This window comes from Musa acuminata, chromosome BXJ2-7, assembly GCF_036884655.1.
Source record: "Musa acuminata AAA Group cultivar baxijiao chromosome BXJ2-7, Cavendish_Baxijiao_AAA, whole genome shotgun sequence".
Lineage (NCBI taxonomy): Eukaryota > Viridiplantae > Streptophyta > Magnoliopsida > Zingiberales > Musaceae > Musa > Musa acuminata.
Window position 1 is genome coordinate 15,499,017 of NC_088344.1, and position 16,023 is coordinate 15,515,039.

General features: G+C 37.0%; 1 protein-coding gene across 1 annotated transcript; it reads left to right on the forward strand.

Moving 5' to 3' along the window:
• Positions 1–454: 454 nt before the first annotated feature.
• Positions 455–15,820, forward strand: LOC103991998 (glyoxylate/hydroxypyruvate reductase HPR3). The gene is made up of 3 exons (XM_065115544.1): positions 455–489; positions 1,091–1,502; positions 15,695–15,820. The coding sequence occupies exons 1-3, from the start codon at positions 455–457 to the stop codon at positions 15,818–15,820; spliced, it is 573 nt and encodes a 190-aa protein (XP_064971616.1).
• Positions 15,821–16,023: the final 203 nt, after the last annotated feature.

Sequence of the window (16,023 nt, forward strand, 5' to 3'; positions counted from 1 at the left end):
TATACAGTCGATATATTTAAAGTCTAATCTACATTATTACCCCTTTAAAAGGATTTTTATGCTAGTAAGAATTTTAAAATATTTTATGTTTTCTATTTTTTGTATGTTGCTAGGAGTAATTAGGTATGATACCGTAACACAATTAGAAACTATTTTTGATTAAAAAACAAAAAAAAATTAATAATGTAAAAACTAGAGAATTTCGTTCAATAGGTCCACGATGTCATCACAATAGCAGCAGCAGTAAGTAGTAGTAGTAATAATAATAATAATAAATAAAAAATAAAAAATAAAAAAAAATAATAATAATTGATGTTGTTAATGTTCATAACCGCAGAATTTTTGAACTTGCTGGGAGTAGTTATGTGTGACAATAAAATTAGAAACCATTTTTTGATTGAAAAAACAACATAAAACATTTAACAATGTAAGTAAAAACAAGAAAGGGTCAACAATGTCATCTCCATCCATTCTTGATGTCCACCAAATGTACAACTAAATTATTAGTGCATTGACAGTGTTGTCTTGTCGACTAGACATCAAGACGATCAATCCCAAATGCACTACTACACGTTCCACGGTAAGGTTTCTTTTTCTTAATAGTAGTTTCCATATGATATCACTATGGAACACGGCGTCAAAGGGATAGATATATGTGAAAAATAAATTAATTGTAACATTACCCAATAAAATTTTATACTAAAAATATTTTTATCTGATAATAGTGCATGCCACTTGAGGTCGAGGATTTAAATTTTCACCGAATAATCTAGACATCTAAAGTTGGTCTAATATATAAAACTTATTAATGTTGGTGTGATTATAGGTAATGTCTCCTCCTCTATTAGCTTATTAATGTTCGACTTAATTCCTTCACTAAAATTAGAATTTTAGGTAAAAACTAAAATCATAGTGAATAATAATTTACCTCGATAACAGTAAAAATTTATTTCAACACTAATCTTAATATAATAATAGAATTATTATTATTATTATTATTATTATTATTATTATTATTATTATTATTATTGTTTTTATGATATCGATGTTACGAAAATCAATTTTATGCATTAATTTTATGAAAATAAAGTCTCCTCCTCGGCCCACTCGTATCCTTCTTCGACGCTGCCCTCTCCAACAAGTTCCGCTTCCTTAAGCCCTGGGAGTCGTCGCTGCCACTCTTCGATTTCCTCGCGGCCCACGCGGTCTCCGTCCGGGTTCTTCTCTGTTCCGGTCAGTCCTCGGTCGACGATGACGTCCTCGCCCGCCTCCCCGCCCTAGAGCTCCTAGTCGCCTCCAGCGCTGGCGTCGACCACATCGACCTGGCCGCCTGCCGCCGCCTAGGGATCTCAGTCACCAACGCGGGCTCTGCATTCACCGATGACGCTGCCGACTACGCCGTCGGCCTTTTGCTTGACATCCTGCACCACATTTCTGCCTCCGATCGCTACGTCCGCCGGGGCCTTTGGCCTCTCAACGGTGATTACCCTCTCGCCTCCAAGGTAATCCACTTGCCGACGTCTTGTCAAACGGTACAATTACTAGTTTGCTGACGTCAACAAATTATTTGCAATTGGAATTCGTTAGAAATTTCCAACGATTTAATTCTGATAAAAATGTTACTCGAGTTTGATTGTGACATGGGGAAGAAAGACCACTAATCTATCGTTGATTGAACTTTCAGATAGTACCAGTCCTGTTCTGATTCTTGCGTGTTGATTAGCGTAGTTATTATCTCAAGATGACCTAATTCGCATAGGTTAACAATGTTCCTTTAAATATATCATATCCATCATTGGTGGAGAACTTGTCGACATACTCTTAGTTGGGAAATAGTAGTATGGTAAAAGCTTGAACTTTTTCTAACTTTTTCATTCTTGAATGAGAGAAAGATGGGTTTAATTGGGAGAAGTCATCCTTTGGTCAATTATTTTGTTAAATCAGCAACGATTCTTGTGGTTCGAGAGAGTTTTAAGACACAAATGAGATAGTGAGTCTTGTTGCAATCAACAACAGTCTCTATGGTTTGAGAGAGTTAATCCTGTGATGCATGGCATAACTCTTTTTTTTTTTTTTTTTGGTATCGTAAGTGTCTTAGGTAGGAGTAAGTACAATTGTCTGATCATGCCACCCAAGTAGAGAACAAATAGGCTTAGGCTTTGTTGTCATTGGAAGAAAGTGAAAGCACATCAAGTGCACAATCTAGCTTTAGGAATTTGACCCCTAATATGAATAAACTAGAAAAAGGAAATAATGCCTAAAGCCTAAGATTGGTGATATCTATGAGAGATCCAACCCGATTCATGACAAATCTTGAGTAGAAATTTAAGAAATGAAAAGAAGACCATGAGAAAGACTAGATATTTTACATGCTTCGAAATGTCTTGGGGCACAAATTTGTCAGTTATTCCTTAATAAGAATTATATTTATCATATTTAACAATTGAATGATAGAACTAACATTAATAAGAATTATGAATTTAATAATTGAAGGATTTCTTATTAGAGTAAATATGATACTGGAGTACTTTTCAAGGGGCACAAGATCAATTTTCCTAATTATTAGTTGCCGTGGATGTAAAGTGACTCATTTAGTCGCAGGTCATGCCAATCCAGTAAAATGTAGAGCATCTAGAGTTTAACATAGCATAATTCACTTTGGTAAATTAATACTAGTTAAAATACTTAACCTCGGCTATAGTTTATGGGCAAAAGTTTATTTTACTTGAGGAAAATTGTTCAAAATATTGTATAACTTGGTCAAGTTAAAATGAGTAAGAAGAAAATTTTGCATCAGATTTCTTGTACATTCCATTTTTCTTGAGGAGTGCTTTCCCCTTGCTTCCTAGATGGAAATCTCAACTTGAATGTTATTAAATTATTCTTGTCTGACAAGCAACTTGAATCAGTCGGTTTCAAATATGTGTTCGCAGATATAATCTCAGGTACAAGGTATAGGCCTAGACATATTGCAAATCAGCACTGCCTTTAAGGAGTCATATTTGAGTGTAAAGTTTCTCAAGTTCAGCTGGGAGGCTTTTGTAAGTGCATCCCAAATAGCCCAGCATTCAGCTTGAAGTGGGGCTGAAGCTTGGTGTGGGTTGCTTCCTTCTGTGATTGATTATGTTACCATTCCCATCGACAAAGCAATAACCAGTACCTGCATTGACATCCAAAGTGTTGAGTAGGACCCATCACAAAGAACTCTTTAAGGGGTTAGGAATACACTCAGCTGGAAATGGACTCGAGGCATGATGAGTGCTGCTTCTTTCATTCACATCAGTGTTGATCCCATTAAGATTGCAATGGTTGCTACTTGCATTAACGCCATAGTTAGAAGAAGATTCATTATTACTAAGAGCATTCAGGTAGTTTGGAACACTACCTGGGCTTGGTAATCATTGCATTGGAGGGAGGACAAGACCTCAAACCAAATGGAAAGGAAGTGGGAATGGTGGTTGCTGAACTTGGAATCATTTCTATTCTTCCAAACAAATGAACCAAATAGAGGTTGCAATGATAGAAGCAATACTAACAGTAACACGTCTACCTCACTATTCCCCTTCTCTTAGCCAACCTCCATTAGGCCATTCAGGCATGTAGGAGAATTTAAAACCCAACTTAGATTGGAGCATATCCCAATATGATTTAGCAAAACTACAATAAAAGAGAATGTGTTCTGTAGAATCCATGCCACCATCACACGTACTACACTGATCAACATAACAGTGAATCACCTTAAAGATCCACAAAGAGGTAGGCAATCGTCCCTATAAGAGTTTCTATAAGAATGCTTTACTATGGAGAACATTTAGACTTTAGACAACCTTCAGGTCAATTTGTGTATCCCTCGAGAATCTATAAATGCAATGCTCTTAGAAGTCGCAAACCCGTGGGTGTGAGGACTCCAAATCCGACTGTCTTCATCGGACTCAAGGGCCAAGTGGAGGATCTTACCAACCAAGTAGGGATGAAATATGCCACTCAGCAATTGTAGATTCCAAGTTTTGTTCTCCAGCAAATCCAGTTCAAAATGTAAACTCATTAACTTTCTCACAATTGAAGTAGGTGGTCCATTTGTTTATGGTTATATTAGAGAGCCAAGGGTCATCCAATAACCTAATGTGTTGTCCGGACCCGACAATTCTCCTAAGGCCATCTCTAATGCAATGAATAGTACCACTAATTTTCCCCAGATCGGGGAAAACTTTCCTACAGCCCACGTCCCAAGGGTCGGGACAACCATACTAGCGATTAAAATAGAGCTGATGGCAGGCAGAACCTTCAGTGGATGAAGATTTCACTTCCATGTCTCCTTTGCAAAGAGTAGGGTTGGTGGTAGGTGGTTAGCCGATCAGGTTGGGATATGGGGTGTTAGAGCTTCCTTCACACCGTGCCCTTCACCAATGTTGATGGCAGGATATGTAGCACCCATTCTAACACTTGAGAACATGGTTAGAGCCTGACTCGAGCTGCAGTTGTGATCTTGGCTTGCATTTACTCCCATGGCAGGTTTAGATTGGTTGATAGGCATGTTGCAGCTTTCGGCGGCTGAGAAATCGCTGTGACCGATGCAGTATTTAACATGGATTGCATCCCACTTTTGACATGTGGGGTTCGACCATTGTTGGATCTGGTGCGGTTCGCACCCTCCGATCCAACTTTCAGGGTAGGAGATGATTTGATCTCTTCTTGATCCTTTGGAATTGGGTTCACCTTAGTTTGGAAAGGATTGGAATTATGCACCTTAACCTTGGGTTTACCCTATTTCTGGACCATTATCGTTGGTTCATACAAGTCATCATCCTTCTCATCGCTCACTTGTGGCTTGGAACTACTCGTCAGAACCCTATCGAACTTAGGCACTAGATCACCATCATATTTAGGCATCGGCGTTAATTTTTTTAGATAACCCTCTACCTTATATCCCACCCTTCCATATTTTCATATTCAACATTGTAGAAAAATGAAACTTTCTTTGCCCTAATCCACTCCTCGTGGAAGAGGGGAAGAGAGGTTGACCAAATACATGTTATGGCGAACTTGTCCCTTTCTCCTCTTGATATAATCTTATCTATTTTGAGGGATTTGTCGATCATAGTGGCAAATTAAAATAGGATATTCAATCGAAAGAATTTAAGGAGAATCCCAAGGAACTATATCTGGATGGGGATGAATCTAACAATCTCCTTAGAGATGGAAGCTTTTCTTCCATGGGATTAGGCTCAAAGCCTACCCCCTCCAATACAATGGATCCCCTGTGATGATAATATATTTCTCTCCTTTGATTGAAATTTAAAGTAGAAAAATCCATCGGTTATATCGATTACATGAATCAATCTCTTCAATTGCCACAACTTAGGGAAGGAGTGTTTAATGGAATCAAGCGAGAGTGTTTTACAAAGAATTTTCCATACAGGCCCATCCTCCATGCTTTGCATGTTGGATCCACCTTTTTATCATTCAAGTCTAGAGTTAGTTTTGAACTGGATTGGATACATTGAATCTTTTACTCCAAAGCAACGTTAGGTTTCCAAGAGGTGGTGCCCTGCCCTTGACGAACTAACCTTGTCCTTGACGGCGTAATCCTGCCTAGGAGAGAGATGCTCTTGGGGTTATGCTGGAAGGGGCCGAGGCCCCTACCTCCTTGTTGGGTGTTGGGTGAAATGCCTTCGGTGTAGCAGAGGTCCTCACCTCATTGTTGAGACGAGGCTGAGAAGTCACTAGTAGGGTTAGGACTATTGAATCTCGGATTTTGATGATAAAATTAATTGATAAATTATTGATCTAATCCATATGTTGAGAAAAGTGTTGTAGGATTAACTATGATAATGAATAAGGCATAAAGCAGATGTTGGGCCGGAGTCAAAGATCTAACGATACATCGAAGATTCGAACGATATGTTGGGAGCTCGCTAAGAGTTTGTTGGGAGTTCGCCAAGATTTCGTCGGAAGTTCACCAAGATTTCGTCGGGAGTTCGCTAAAAGCTTACCGAGAGTTCACCAGAAGTTCGTTAAGATTTCGCCGGAAGAATAATTGACGTACCGGACAAAAATTGCTTAGTTAATGCCTTAATTGTCATAGTTAGAACTTAAATTGAGTTAGGATTGAGAGGTAATCTGACTAACTCAGTTAGGGGCCTGATTCAAGGCTAGTTTGGGTCTGATTGATGGCCCAAACAATGACCTGGAGCCTAGTCAAGTGGTGGAACCACCCGAGGCTCTGCCTCCCAAGTGGTTTGGGCGATACCACCACCCAGATTGGGCGGTGGTACCGTTTGTAGTATCAGAGTGTCAAGCGGTAGTACCGCCCAAGAATGGTAGTGGTACCGCTAGTACCCTGGAAATCTAGGATGAGACACTTTTTTACTTTATTTTTGAAGCTATTGAGGCCTATAAATACCCCACTCTTTTCTACATTAAAGTGTAACAAAGTGTGAACAAAAATCTTGAAGTGTTGGGGTGTGAAAATATTGTAAAAGTGCTAAGTGTCCTCCCTTTTTAATTCTTGTGATCATTCAAGTGAGGTGTGAGGCTTGTAAGGGTTGTCTCCTAAACCCGTGAAAAAGGAGAAAGTGTTGTAAGAGGGTGGTTAGTCTTTGCCCATTAAAGGAAGACCATTAGTGGACGCCGGTGACCTCGACGGAAGAGGAATCAGAAGTGAACGTAGGTCACAACGACCAAACCACTATAAATCCGGTGTGTTCTTTCCTTATTGCTTACTTTCATTACTTAGCTGCACTCTGCATTATACATTTACTTTAAGTCAACATCTTTTCGATATGATTTCTTCGTTACGTTTTTATCAACTCGGAAAGATTTGGAATCGCAACCGTCATTTTTATGACTGCACTAATTCACCCCCCCCCCCCTCTTAGTGCCGGTCGTATTGATCCTAACAATTGATATCAGAGCAAGGTTACTCTCAATTTGATTTAAAACCCAAGAGATATGTTTTTGCCAGCAATCAAGAGGGTCATTCTATCACACGTCCTCCCATGTTTCATGGAATAGATTACATATATTTGAAAACTAGAATGAGGATTTTCTTGATTTCTATGGATTTCGAGTTATCGAATATCGTTGAAAACGGATTTCAGAAGTCTTCTCTTTCAATAAACGATTGAAATGATTTGGAGAAGAAGACTTTCTCTTTGAATGCCAAAACTATGAATGCTTTATTCTGTGCTTTGGATAAAAATGAATTCAATCGAGTTTCTATTTACGAAACGACTTGTGACATTTGAAATACACTTGAAATCATACACGAAGACACGAGTAGGGTTAAGGAGTCAAAAATCAATCTTTTGGTTTATAGTTATGAATTGTTTCGTATGAAACCAAACGAAACCATTGGAGACATGTACACCCGGTTTACGGATGTTGCCAATAGTCTAAAAGTATTTGGTAAAAGTTTTCATAATTTTGAACTTGTTAACAAGATATTAAGATCCCTTCCAAAGAGTTGGGATCCTAAAGTAACTGCAATTTAATAAGCTAAGGACTTGAACAACTTTCCGCTCGAAGAACTTGTCGGGTCTTTGATGACCTACAAAATGACATGCAATGCATATGAAGAACTTGAGAACAACCTTCCAAAGAGTAGGAAGGATTTGACACTTAGAACTCAAAAAGACCACTTGAGAGAAAACAAGTGATGATGACAATGATGATGACTTGGCACTTCTAATAAGAAAATTTAAAAAATTTATAAAAAGGAACAAAATTAAACGTGACATTAAAAACAAAAATGAACTTAAAAATGACCAAATAATTTGCTACGAATGCAAGAAGCCGGGGCACTTCAAAAGTGAATGTCCCCAAGCGAAGAAGAAGCAATCGAAGAAGAAGAAAGTACTAAAAGCTACTTAGGACGATTCAGGCACATCTGAAGATAAGGAGCCAACCAACAAAGAAGTTGCTAACTACGCTTTAATGGCGCTTGACGACGAGGTAAGTAGCGACAAGGTAAGTAACTCAATCGAAACTCATTTATCCTTTAATGAATTGTTGAATGATTTTCATGATTTATTTAATGAATATAAATTAGTTAGTAAAAAGTATTAATTATTAAAAAAGGTGCATGCCTCTCTTGATAGTGAATTCAATAGATTAAATATTAAGCATGATAATGAAATATTAGCTCTTTGTATAAAATGTGAAGAATTAGAGATGCTTTAAAAGGAAAATTTGCTATTGTATTAAACCTTAGAAAAATTTGAAATATGAAGCAAATCCTTAAACATGATCCTTGCAAAAAGTGATCATGTTCATAGAAGAAATGAAAATGCCTTTGAGAGTAACACTCACCAAAAGTCAACCATCTTTGTTAAAAGGCTTAACTTTGCATGTTTCACTCCGAAACAAATGCAACTTTTGTTGCAAATTTAGACATTATGCTCATAAATATCCATTTAAGAGGTATAGTCCACAAATTAATTTGGGTCCCTAAATGAACCATAAATGACTCAATGCAAAATGATAAGTTAGGTAGATCGGTTAATGAGGCACCTCGAATCAAATGAGTACCTAAAAGAAAACCTCATTTCTTGTAGATATATTTACAATCACAAGTTAGGAGCAAGAGATGATACCTTGATAGTAGATGTTCAAGGCAGATGACCGGAGATCCACTCATTTCTCTAAGCTCATTAGCCAAAACAAAAGGTTTGTCACATTTGGAGACGACAACGAAGGTAAAATCATTGGTAAAGGAACCATAGGTAACAAATCAAATCTCTTGATTGAAGATGTGTTATTAGTATATGGTTTAAAGCATAATCTTCTAAGCATTAGTCAATTGTGTGATAAAGGATATATCATAAGATTTAAAAATAATGCTTACATTATTGAAAGACCACACAAAAATACATCTATGATTGCCTTAAAACATAATAACATGTATACTATTGACATTGACGATCTTTGTAATTAAATGTGATTTTTGACTTTAAGCGATGATGCTTGGCTTTGGTATAGGAGGTTAGGTCATGCTAGCATAAAACTAATCTCCCAAATTTCATCTAGAGAACTTGTAAGAGGAATCCCTAGCATCAAGTCTGTCAAAGACAAAGTGTGTGATGCATGTCAACTAGGAAAACAAATAAAAGGTAGTTTCAAGTCAAAGAATCAAATAAGCACCTCTAGACCATTGCAATTGATCAATATAGATTTATTTGGACCAATTGATACACCAAGCTTAGGGGGTAGCAAATACGCCTTTATATTGCTGATAATTATAGTAGATACACTTGGACATACTTCTTGGCACACAAAGTGATTGTTTTAAGTATTTTTTAAAATTTTGTAAACTTGTTCAAAATGAAAAAGCCTTTATGATTGCATATATACGTAGTGATCATGGTAGTGAGTTTCAAAATCGTGATTTCCAAAACTTTTATGAATCAAATGGGTACAATCATAATTTCTCTACTCCAAGAAATCCATAACAAAATAGAGTAGTTGAAAAAAAAAAATAGGAGCTTACAAGAAATGGCAAGAACCATGTTAAACGAACATAGCCTACCCAAATATTTTTGGGCCGAAGCCATTAACACAGTATGTTATGTCATAAATAGGATTCTAGTAAGACCATTATTTCTCAAAACTCCTTATGAATTATGGAATAACAAAAAACTCAATGTTTCGTATTTTAAAGTTTTTGGTTGTAAATATTTTATTTTAAACGAAAAATATGCCTTAGGAAAATTTGATATAAAATCTGATAAAGGTATTTTTCTTAGATATTCTTCTACTTCTAAAGCATTTCATGTGTTTAGTAAAAGAACTTTAGTCATAGAAGAATCTATTCATGTTGTTTTTAATGAGGTTTCCAAATTTAAAAAAATTGATTTTGATGATGATTTTGATTTTAATGCTTTAAATTTAAACGAAATCTCTCCTCCCACTAGCAACTTAGATGCATTTTCTTCCAAAGAATCCTTACCTCTAAGGATTGGAAGTATGTAGATATTCATTCCTAGGGCTAGACTTTATTTTCGAAGAAGTTTATGTTGAACAACCTCCCGAATTTGAGAATACTAACTTTTCGAATCATGTGTTTAAGTAAACTAAGGCTCTCTATGGATTAAAACAAGCCCTTAGGGCTTGGTATAAGAAGCTTAGTTCTTTCCTTATTCAAAATAATTTTATGAAAGATAAGGTCGATACTATATTATTTATTAAATATTTTAAAAATAATTATCTCATCGTCCAAATTTATGTTGATGATATCATTTTTGGTTTTTCAAGTGAATCTTTGTGTGAATCGTTTGGCAAAAGTATGAGTCTAAGAGTTTGAAATGAACTTAATGTGCGAATTAACTTTTTTCTTAGGATTGCAAATTAGACAACTAAGTGATAGAATTTTTATTAGTCAGACTAAATGTGCTTTAGATCTATTGAAACGATTTAATATGGATAGTGCTAAAGCTATTAATACACCAATAAGCACTTCTACAAAACTAGATATGGACACTAATGGAGAATGTTTTGATCAAAAGACTTATTGGAATATGATAGGTAGTTTATTATACCTCACACCAATGAGCCCCCGATATCATATTTAGTGTTGGACTATATGCTAGATTTCAATCTAATCCCAAGCAATCTCACTTAAAAGTTGTTAAAAGAATTTTTAGATATATAAAAGGAACTCCTAATCTAGGACTATGGTATCCAAATTCAAAAAACTTTGAGTTAATTGCTTATGTCGATGCTGATTTTGTTGGTTGTCAAATATATAGAAAAAGCATATCAGGAACATGTCAACTCTTAGGTCATGCATTTGTCTCTTGGTCTTCCAAGAAACTAAACTCGGTTGCATTATCTACAACCGAAGCTGAGTACATAGCAACAGGTGCATGTTGTGTACAAATTATTTGGATAAAAAACACTTTAGAAGATTATGAAATTCACTTGAAAAACATACCTATTGTTGAATCTCGGATTTTGATGATGACGTCAATTGTCATTTGTTATCTAATCCATATGTTGAGATAAGTGTGCAGGATTAACTACGATGAAAGTAAGACATGCAGCATAAGTTGCGCTGGAGTCAAGACTATGATCACATTGGGAGTTCGAGAGTTCGACGGAAGTCCGGACGGTCATCGGAGGTTCTGCGAGAACAAATCCGAGAAGTCCACGAGCTTGCCAAAAGAAGCTCGTCGAAACTCGCCAAGTGGATCGTTGCAAGTCCAGGAGTTTGCCGGAAGTCCGTCGGAGCATCGCCAGAGGTTCGTCGGATGTTCGCCTGAAGTTCGTCGGAAGAAGTGATTGACGCACCGGATGCAAGCTGTAGTAAATGTCTTAAGAAATTCATAGTTAGCACGATGATTAAGTTAGAAATGGGAGGTGATCCCATTAACTTAATCTTAGGGCAATTGGGCCCTTGACAGACCCAAATTGGGCCGAATGGATCAACCCATTTGGACCCAGATTTCTTGGCCAGAGGTGGCACCGCCTGGGTCGGCGGTGGCACCGCCCAGGGCTCAGTCTCCGAGCTCTGGCTGGGCGGTGCAACCGCCTCTAATAGAGGTGCAACCGCTTGAGCTCGGTCTCCGAGCTCTAGCAGGAGGTGCAACCGCCCCTGACAGGAGGTGGCACGACCGAGAGGCTCAATCTCCGAGCTCTGCTAGGTGGTGCAACAACTAGACCTCGGAATTCTGAGAATTGACAGTTTTGAGCTCGAAATTCAAACTGGTTTGGGGCCTATAAATACCCCACTCTTTCAGCAATGAAAGAGCAACGAAAACCACCGAAATCCTGATCTTCCTTTGTGATTTTTAGAGCTCAAAAGTGTTGTATGAGTTAAAAGTTCTTCTCCCTCTTTTCTTCCAAGTTCTGATCTTTCAAGAGAGGAGAGAAAATTCTATAAGGGTTGTCTCTTAAGCTCGTCAAAAGGAGTGAAACTCTAAAAGGGTGGTTGGCCTTCGCCTATTGAAGGAAGGCCTCTAGTGGACATCGGTGACCTCGTCGTCGGAGGAAGCCATAAGTGGATGTAGGTCAAGATTGACCGAACCACTCTAAAATCGTAGTGCTCTCTGGTTTGCATTTATTTTGAGCGTATTATCTTTACTGCAAACCTCCTCAATAGCTTACTGCCTTCTGCGAATTTACGATCGTGTTTCAAAGTTTAATATTTTTCGAATCGGTGTTTAGACGTAAATCAGTTTTATCGTACGAACATCATATTTCTGTTTGCGCTTACATTCTGATTTCCATCATAACTGCAAACTGCCCTTATAGATTCACTTTAACTACATCTTGCTTGATCACAAGCTAAAGTGATTTACGAATCGGCTTTTCTACCGAAATGGCTCTTATCGTACGAACGTAGTTTTAATCGTCGAAAGTTTTTCGCTGCACTAATTCACCCCCCCCCCCCCCCCTCTCTTAGTGCTCTTGATCCTAACACCTATAAAATATGATAATACTAGTACAATATGTTTAACAAAAAATCTCATTCAATACTCTAGAACTAAAAATATTGATATTAGGCATCATTTGATAAGAGATTATGTTAATAATCATGATATATCTTTAGAATTTATTAATATAAAATATTAATTAGCTGATTTTTTTATAAAACCTTTAAATGAGGAATAATTTGATTTTATTAGAAGAGAATTAGGCATATTAAATCTTCCGAATGCATGAATTCCTTTATACATTTTTTGGATTTCTCGTTTTTCCATAACTTGAATTTTCCTTTTAAATCGAGATCGTTTCGTATGAATCCTTCCTCTTGCTATTTATAAAAGAAAAGATTCGATTCATGAACTTTTGCTATTCGATTCCTTATTTTTCATGTGATGATCATGAGTCCTTCCTCCTTCTATTTGCAAAGGAAGAGCCTTGATTCATGGATCTTTAGATTAATGACTTGATCTTTTATACGATAATCAATTCCTATGAATCCTTCTTCCTTCTATTTACAGGAAAAGGGATTTGGTATGCACATTTTAAACTTTTTAATGAATCATTTCTCTTTGCTCTAGTAGAAGCTTGATTCAATAAAACTTATTTTCATGAATTTGGTTCTTCTTATAATGAATGAATTCCTCCCTTCTTCTACTTCCTCTTTTTTTTTTAATTTTTCTGACAAAAGAAAGAAAGAAATTTACACATCTAAGCAATAATGCTAGCTTGCCAATTTCAAAAAGCAAAAGGAGTTATCTTGCAAAGTTTTTGGTTAACTTCTCATTTCACAAATTTGCTTGCATAAGTTAGTGTAAAATTTACTTGAAATACTTGCATAAATTGTTGAATGATTCTCCTTTTTATTAATGACAAAGGGGGAGAAATGATAAATGAATGGTATCATGACCAAAATATTGATTTAATTTTGGTATCAAGCATGAAGTGATAAATGCTTAAAATTTTATTGTCTTAGCATCATGTATGTTATGTCCAAAATGATGTTAATTTTGGTATCATGAATGCTTTAGTATCATGTGTGTTATGCCCAAAGTGATGTTGATTTATTTTTGGTATCATTTATAAAGTGAGGATGAAATGTAATGTTTTGAAATTGTGTATGTTTTAATTTGAATCTATAATGATGCACAAACATATGAAATTTTGATATGATATATTGCATTTGATAACTATGATCGAAAGTGTTTAACTTGAATTCAAAGGTTGTGATTCCTTTTGAATTCAAGTTTGCCTTATCTCAATATGATATATAGATAGGGGGAGTTAAGGTTAACTTCGTCATCAATTGGTTATCATCATAAAAAAAGGGGGAGATTGTTGAATCTGATGATGAAATCAATTAATAAATTATTGATCTAATCCATATGTTGAGAAGAGTGTTGCAGGGATTAACTACGATAATGAATAAGGTATAAAGCAAATGTTGGGCCGGAGTCAAAGATCGGATGATACGTCGAAGATTCGGACGATGTGCCAGAAGCTCGTTGAGAGTTCATCGGGAGCTCGCCGAGAGTTCATCGGGAGCTCGTTGAGAGTTTGTCGGGAGTTCGCTAAGAATACATTAGGAGTTCGCCAAAAGCTTGCCGAGAGTTCATCGGAAGTTCGTCGAGATTTCGCCGGAAGAACAATTGACATATCGGACAAAGATTTCTTAGTTAATGCCTTAATTATCGTAGTTAAAAATTAGATTGAGTTAGGATTGAGAGGTAATCCCACTAACTCATTTAGGGGCCAATTAGGCCAGTCAGGACTAGTTTGGGCCGGACTAATGGCTCAAATAGTGACCTGGAGCTTAGTTAGGTGGTGGAACCGCTTGAGGCTCAGCCTCCCAGGTGGTCTGGGCGGTGGTACTATCAGTAGTTAATGTTGTCAAGCGATGGTACCATCAGAGCCCAATCTTCGAGGCTTTGTCAAGTGATAGTATCGCCCAATGTCAGGGTGTCAAGCGGTAGTACCGCCTAGTAATGACGATGATACCGTTAGTACCTCAGAAATTCATGATGAGACACTTTTTAGCTCCAATTTTGTAGTCATTGGGGCCTATAAATACCCCACTCTTTTCTGCATGAAAATATAACAAAGTGTGAACAAAAATCTTGAAGTGTTGGGATGTGAAAGTGTTGTAAAAGTGCTAAGTGTCCTCCTCCTCCCTTTCTAAGTCTTGTGATCATTCAAGTGAGTTGTGAGGCTTGTAAGGGTTGTCTCCTAAACCTGTGAAAAGGAGAAAGTGTTATAAGAGAATGGTTGGTCTTCGCCTCATTAAAGGAAGACCATTAGTGGATGCCGGTGACCTTGACGGAGGAGGAATCAGAAGTGGACATAAGTCATAACGATCGAACCACTATAAATCCGATGTGTTCTTTCCTTACTGGTAACTTTCATTACTTAGCTGCACTCTGCATTGCACATTTACTTCAAGTCGACATCTTCTCGACACGATTTCTTCATTATGTTTGTATCAATTCGGAACGATTTGGAATCACAACCGTCATTTTTATCGCTGCACTAATTCGCCCATTCACCTCCCCCCCCTCCCCTCCTCTTAGTGCCGTATTGATCGTAACAAGGGCCCTTTCGCTAAGTTGGGAGAGGATTGGGAACCTATCGGAGGATCTCTAGGATGGGTGAAGAGTGACTCAAGTGGCGTTTCTAGGAGAAGGGAAGAGGAAGCATCTATGGGCAGAGTCACGCTAGCCATTCACGGTAGAACAACATCTATGATGATTTCAAGTGAACCTTTTATCATAGCAAAATTGAGGTAACAAATTATTTTTCTTGCGTCATTGTTTTGCCTTTAATCTCCTTTTTATGACGCTCATATATATTTTTTGTTGGAATTTAATTTATTGCAAGTGTCTATGCTTGATAGTAGAGAATAAAGAGGACTATCATCAGTGGTAGTTATGGAGATTTGCACAACAACAATAATAACAACAATAAAATCATATTATTAATATTTTTAGATTTAAAGAGATGAGCAAAAATCAAATGTTGCTCAGGGTCATAATCTCTGGTGCCTCCTTTTTTTGGCCCCTCCTGTGCATAACACTGGTTTTAGTCTACCAACTAATATTATGATATTTCATTGAGTTCTGTGTAGGCAAGTCTTAGTGGTTGTGACTAATAACCATCCAATTTTGTTGATTTATCTTCATTCCTACCTTGAACCGTAATGAGCACAGAATTCTGGCTAGTCCTTTTTATACAAGTAGTTTAGTCGTACGGTGCACATGTTTTTAACGTGATATTGCAGTTGGGTGGGAAGCGAGTTGGGATTATTGGGTTGGGCAGCATTGGCTCTGCAATTGCGATCCTTATAAATTCAATTTTAGTCTTGTTTATTTTTAATGTGGGATTAATCAGGATGTTTATAAGTTGATGTGATATGAATCTTGATTTATACGATGAAGTGAGCTCAAACCTATAAAGTGATTTGCCAAGTAGTTTTGAGGAATCAATAATAGACATGAACATCGACTTATTCGACACTAACTAACGTCACCCGATGATGATTGGGAACAGACATGAACATCGACTTGCCATGTGGATCTTAGCATAAATAATATTATATATGGAGCTAAT

Coding starts and splice junctions, on each gene's coding strand:
- LOC103991998 (XM_065115544.1), top strand. CDS start 455: ATGTCATCTCCATCCATTCTTGATGTCCACCAAAT. Junction 490..1,090: donor ATTCTTGATGTCCACCAAAT/GTACAACTAAAT, acceptor ATGAAAATAAAG/TCTCCTCCTCGGCCCACTCG. Junction 1,503..15,694: donor ATTACCCTCTCGCCTCCAAG/GTAATCCACTTG, acceptor GTGATATTGCAG/TTGGGTGGGAAGCGAGTTGG.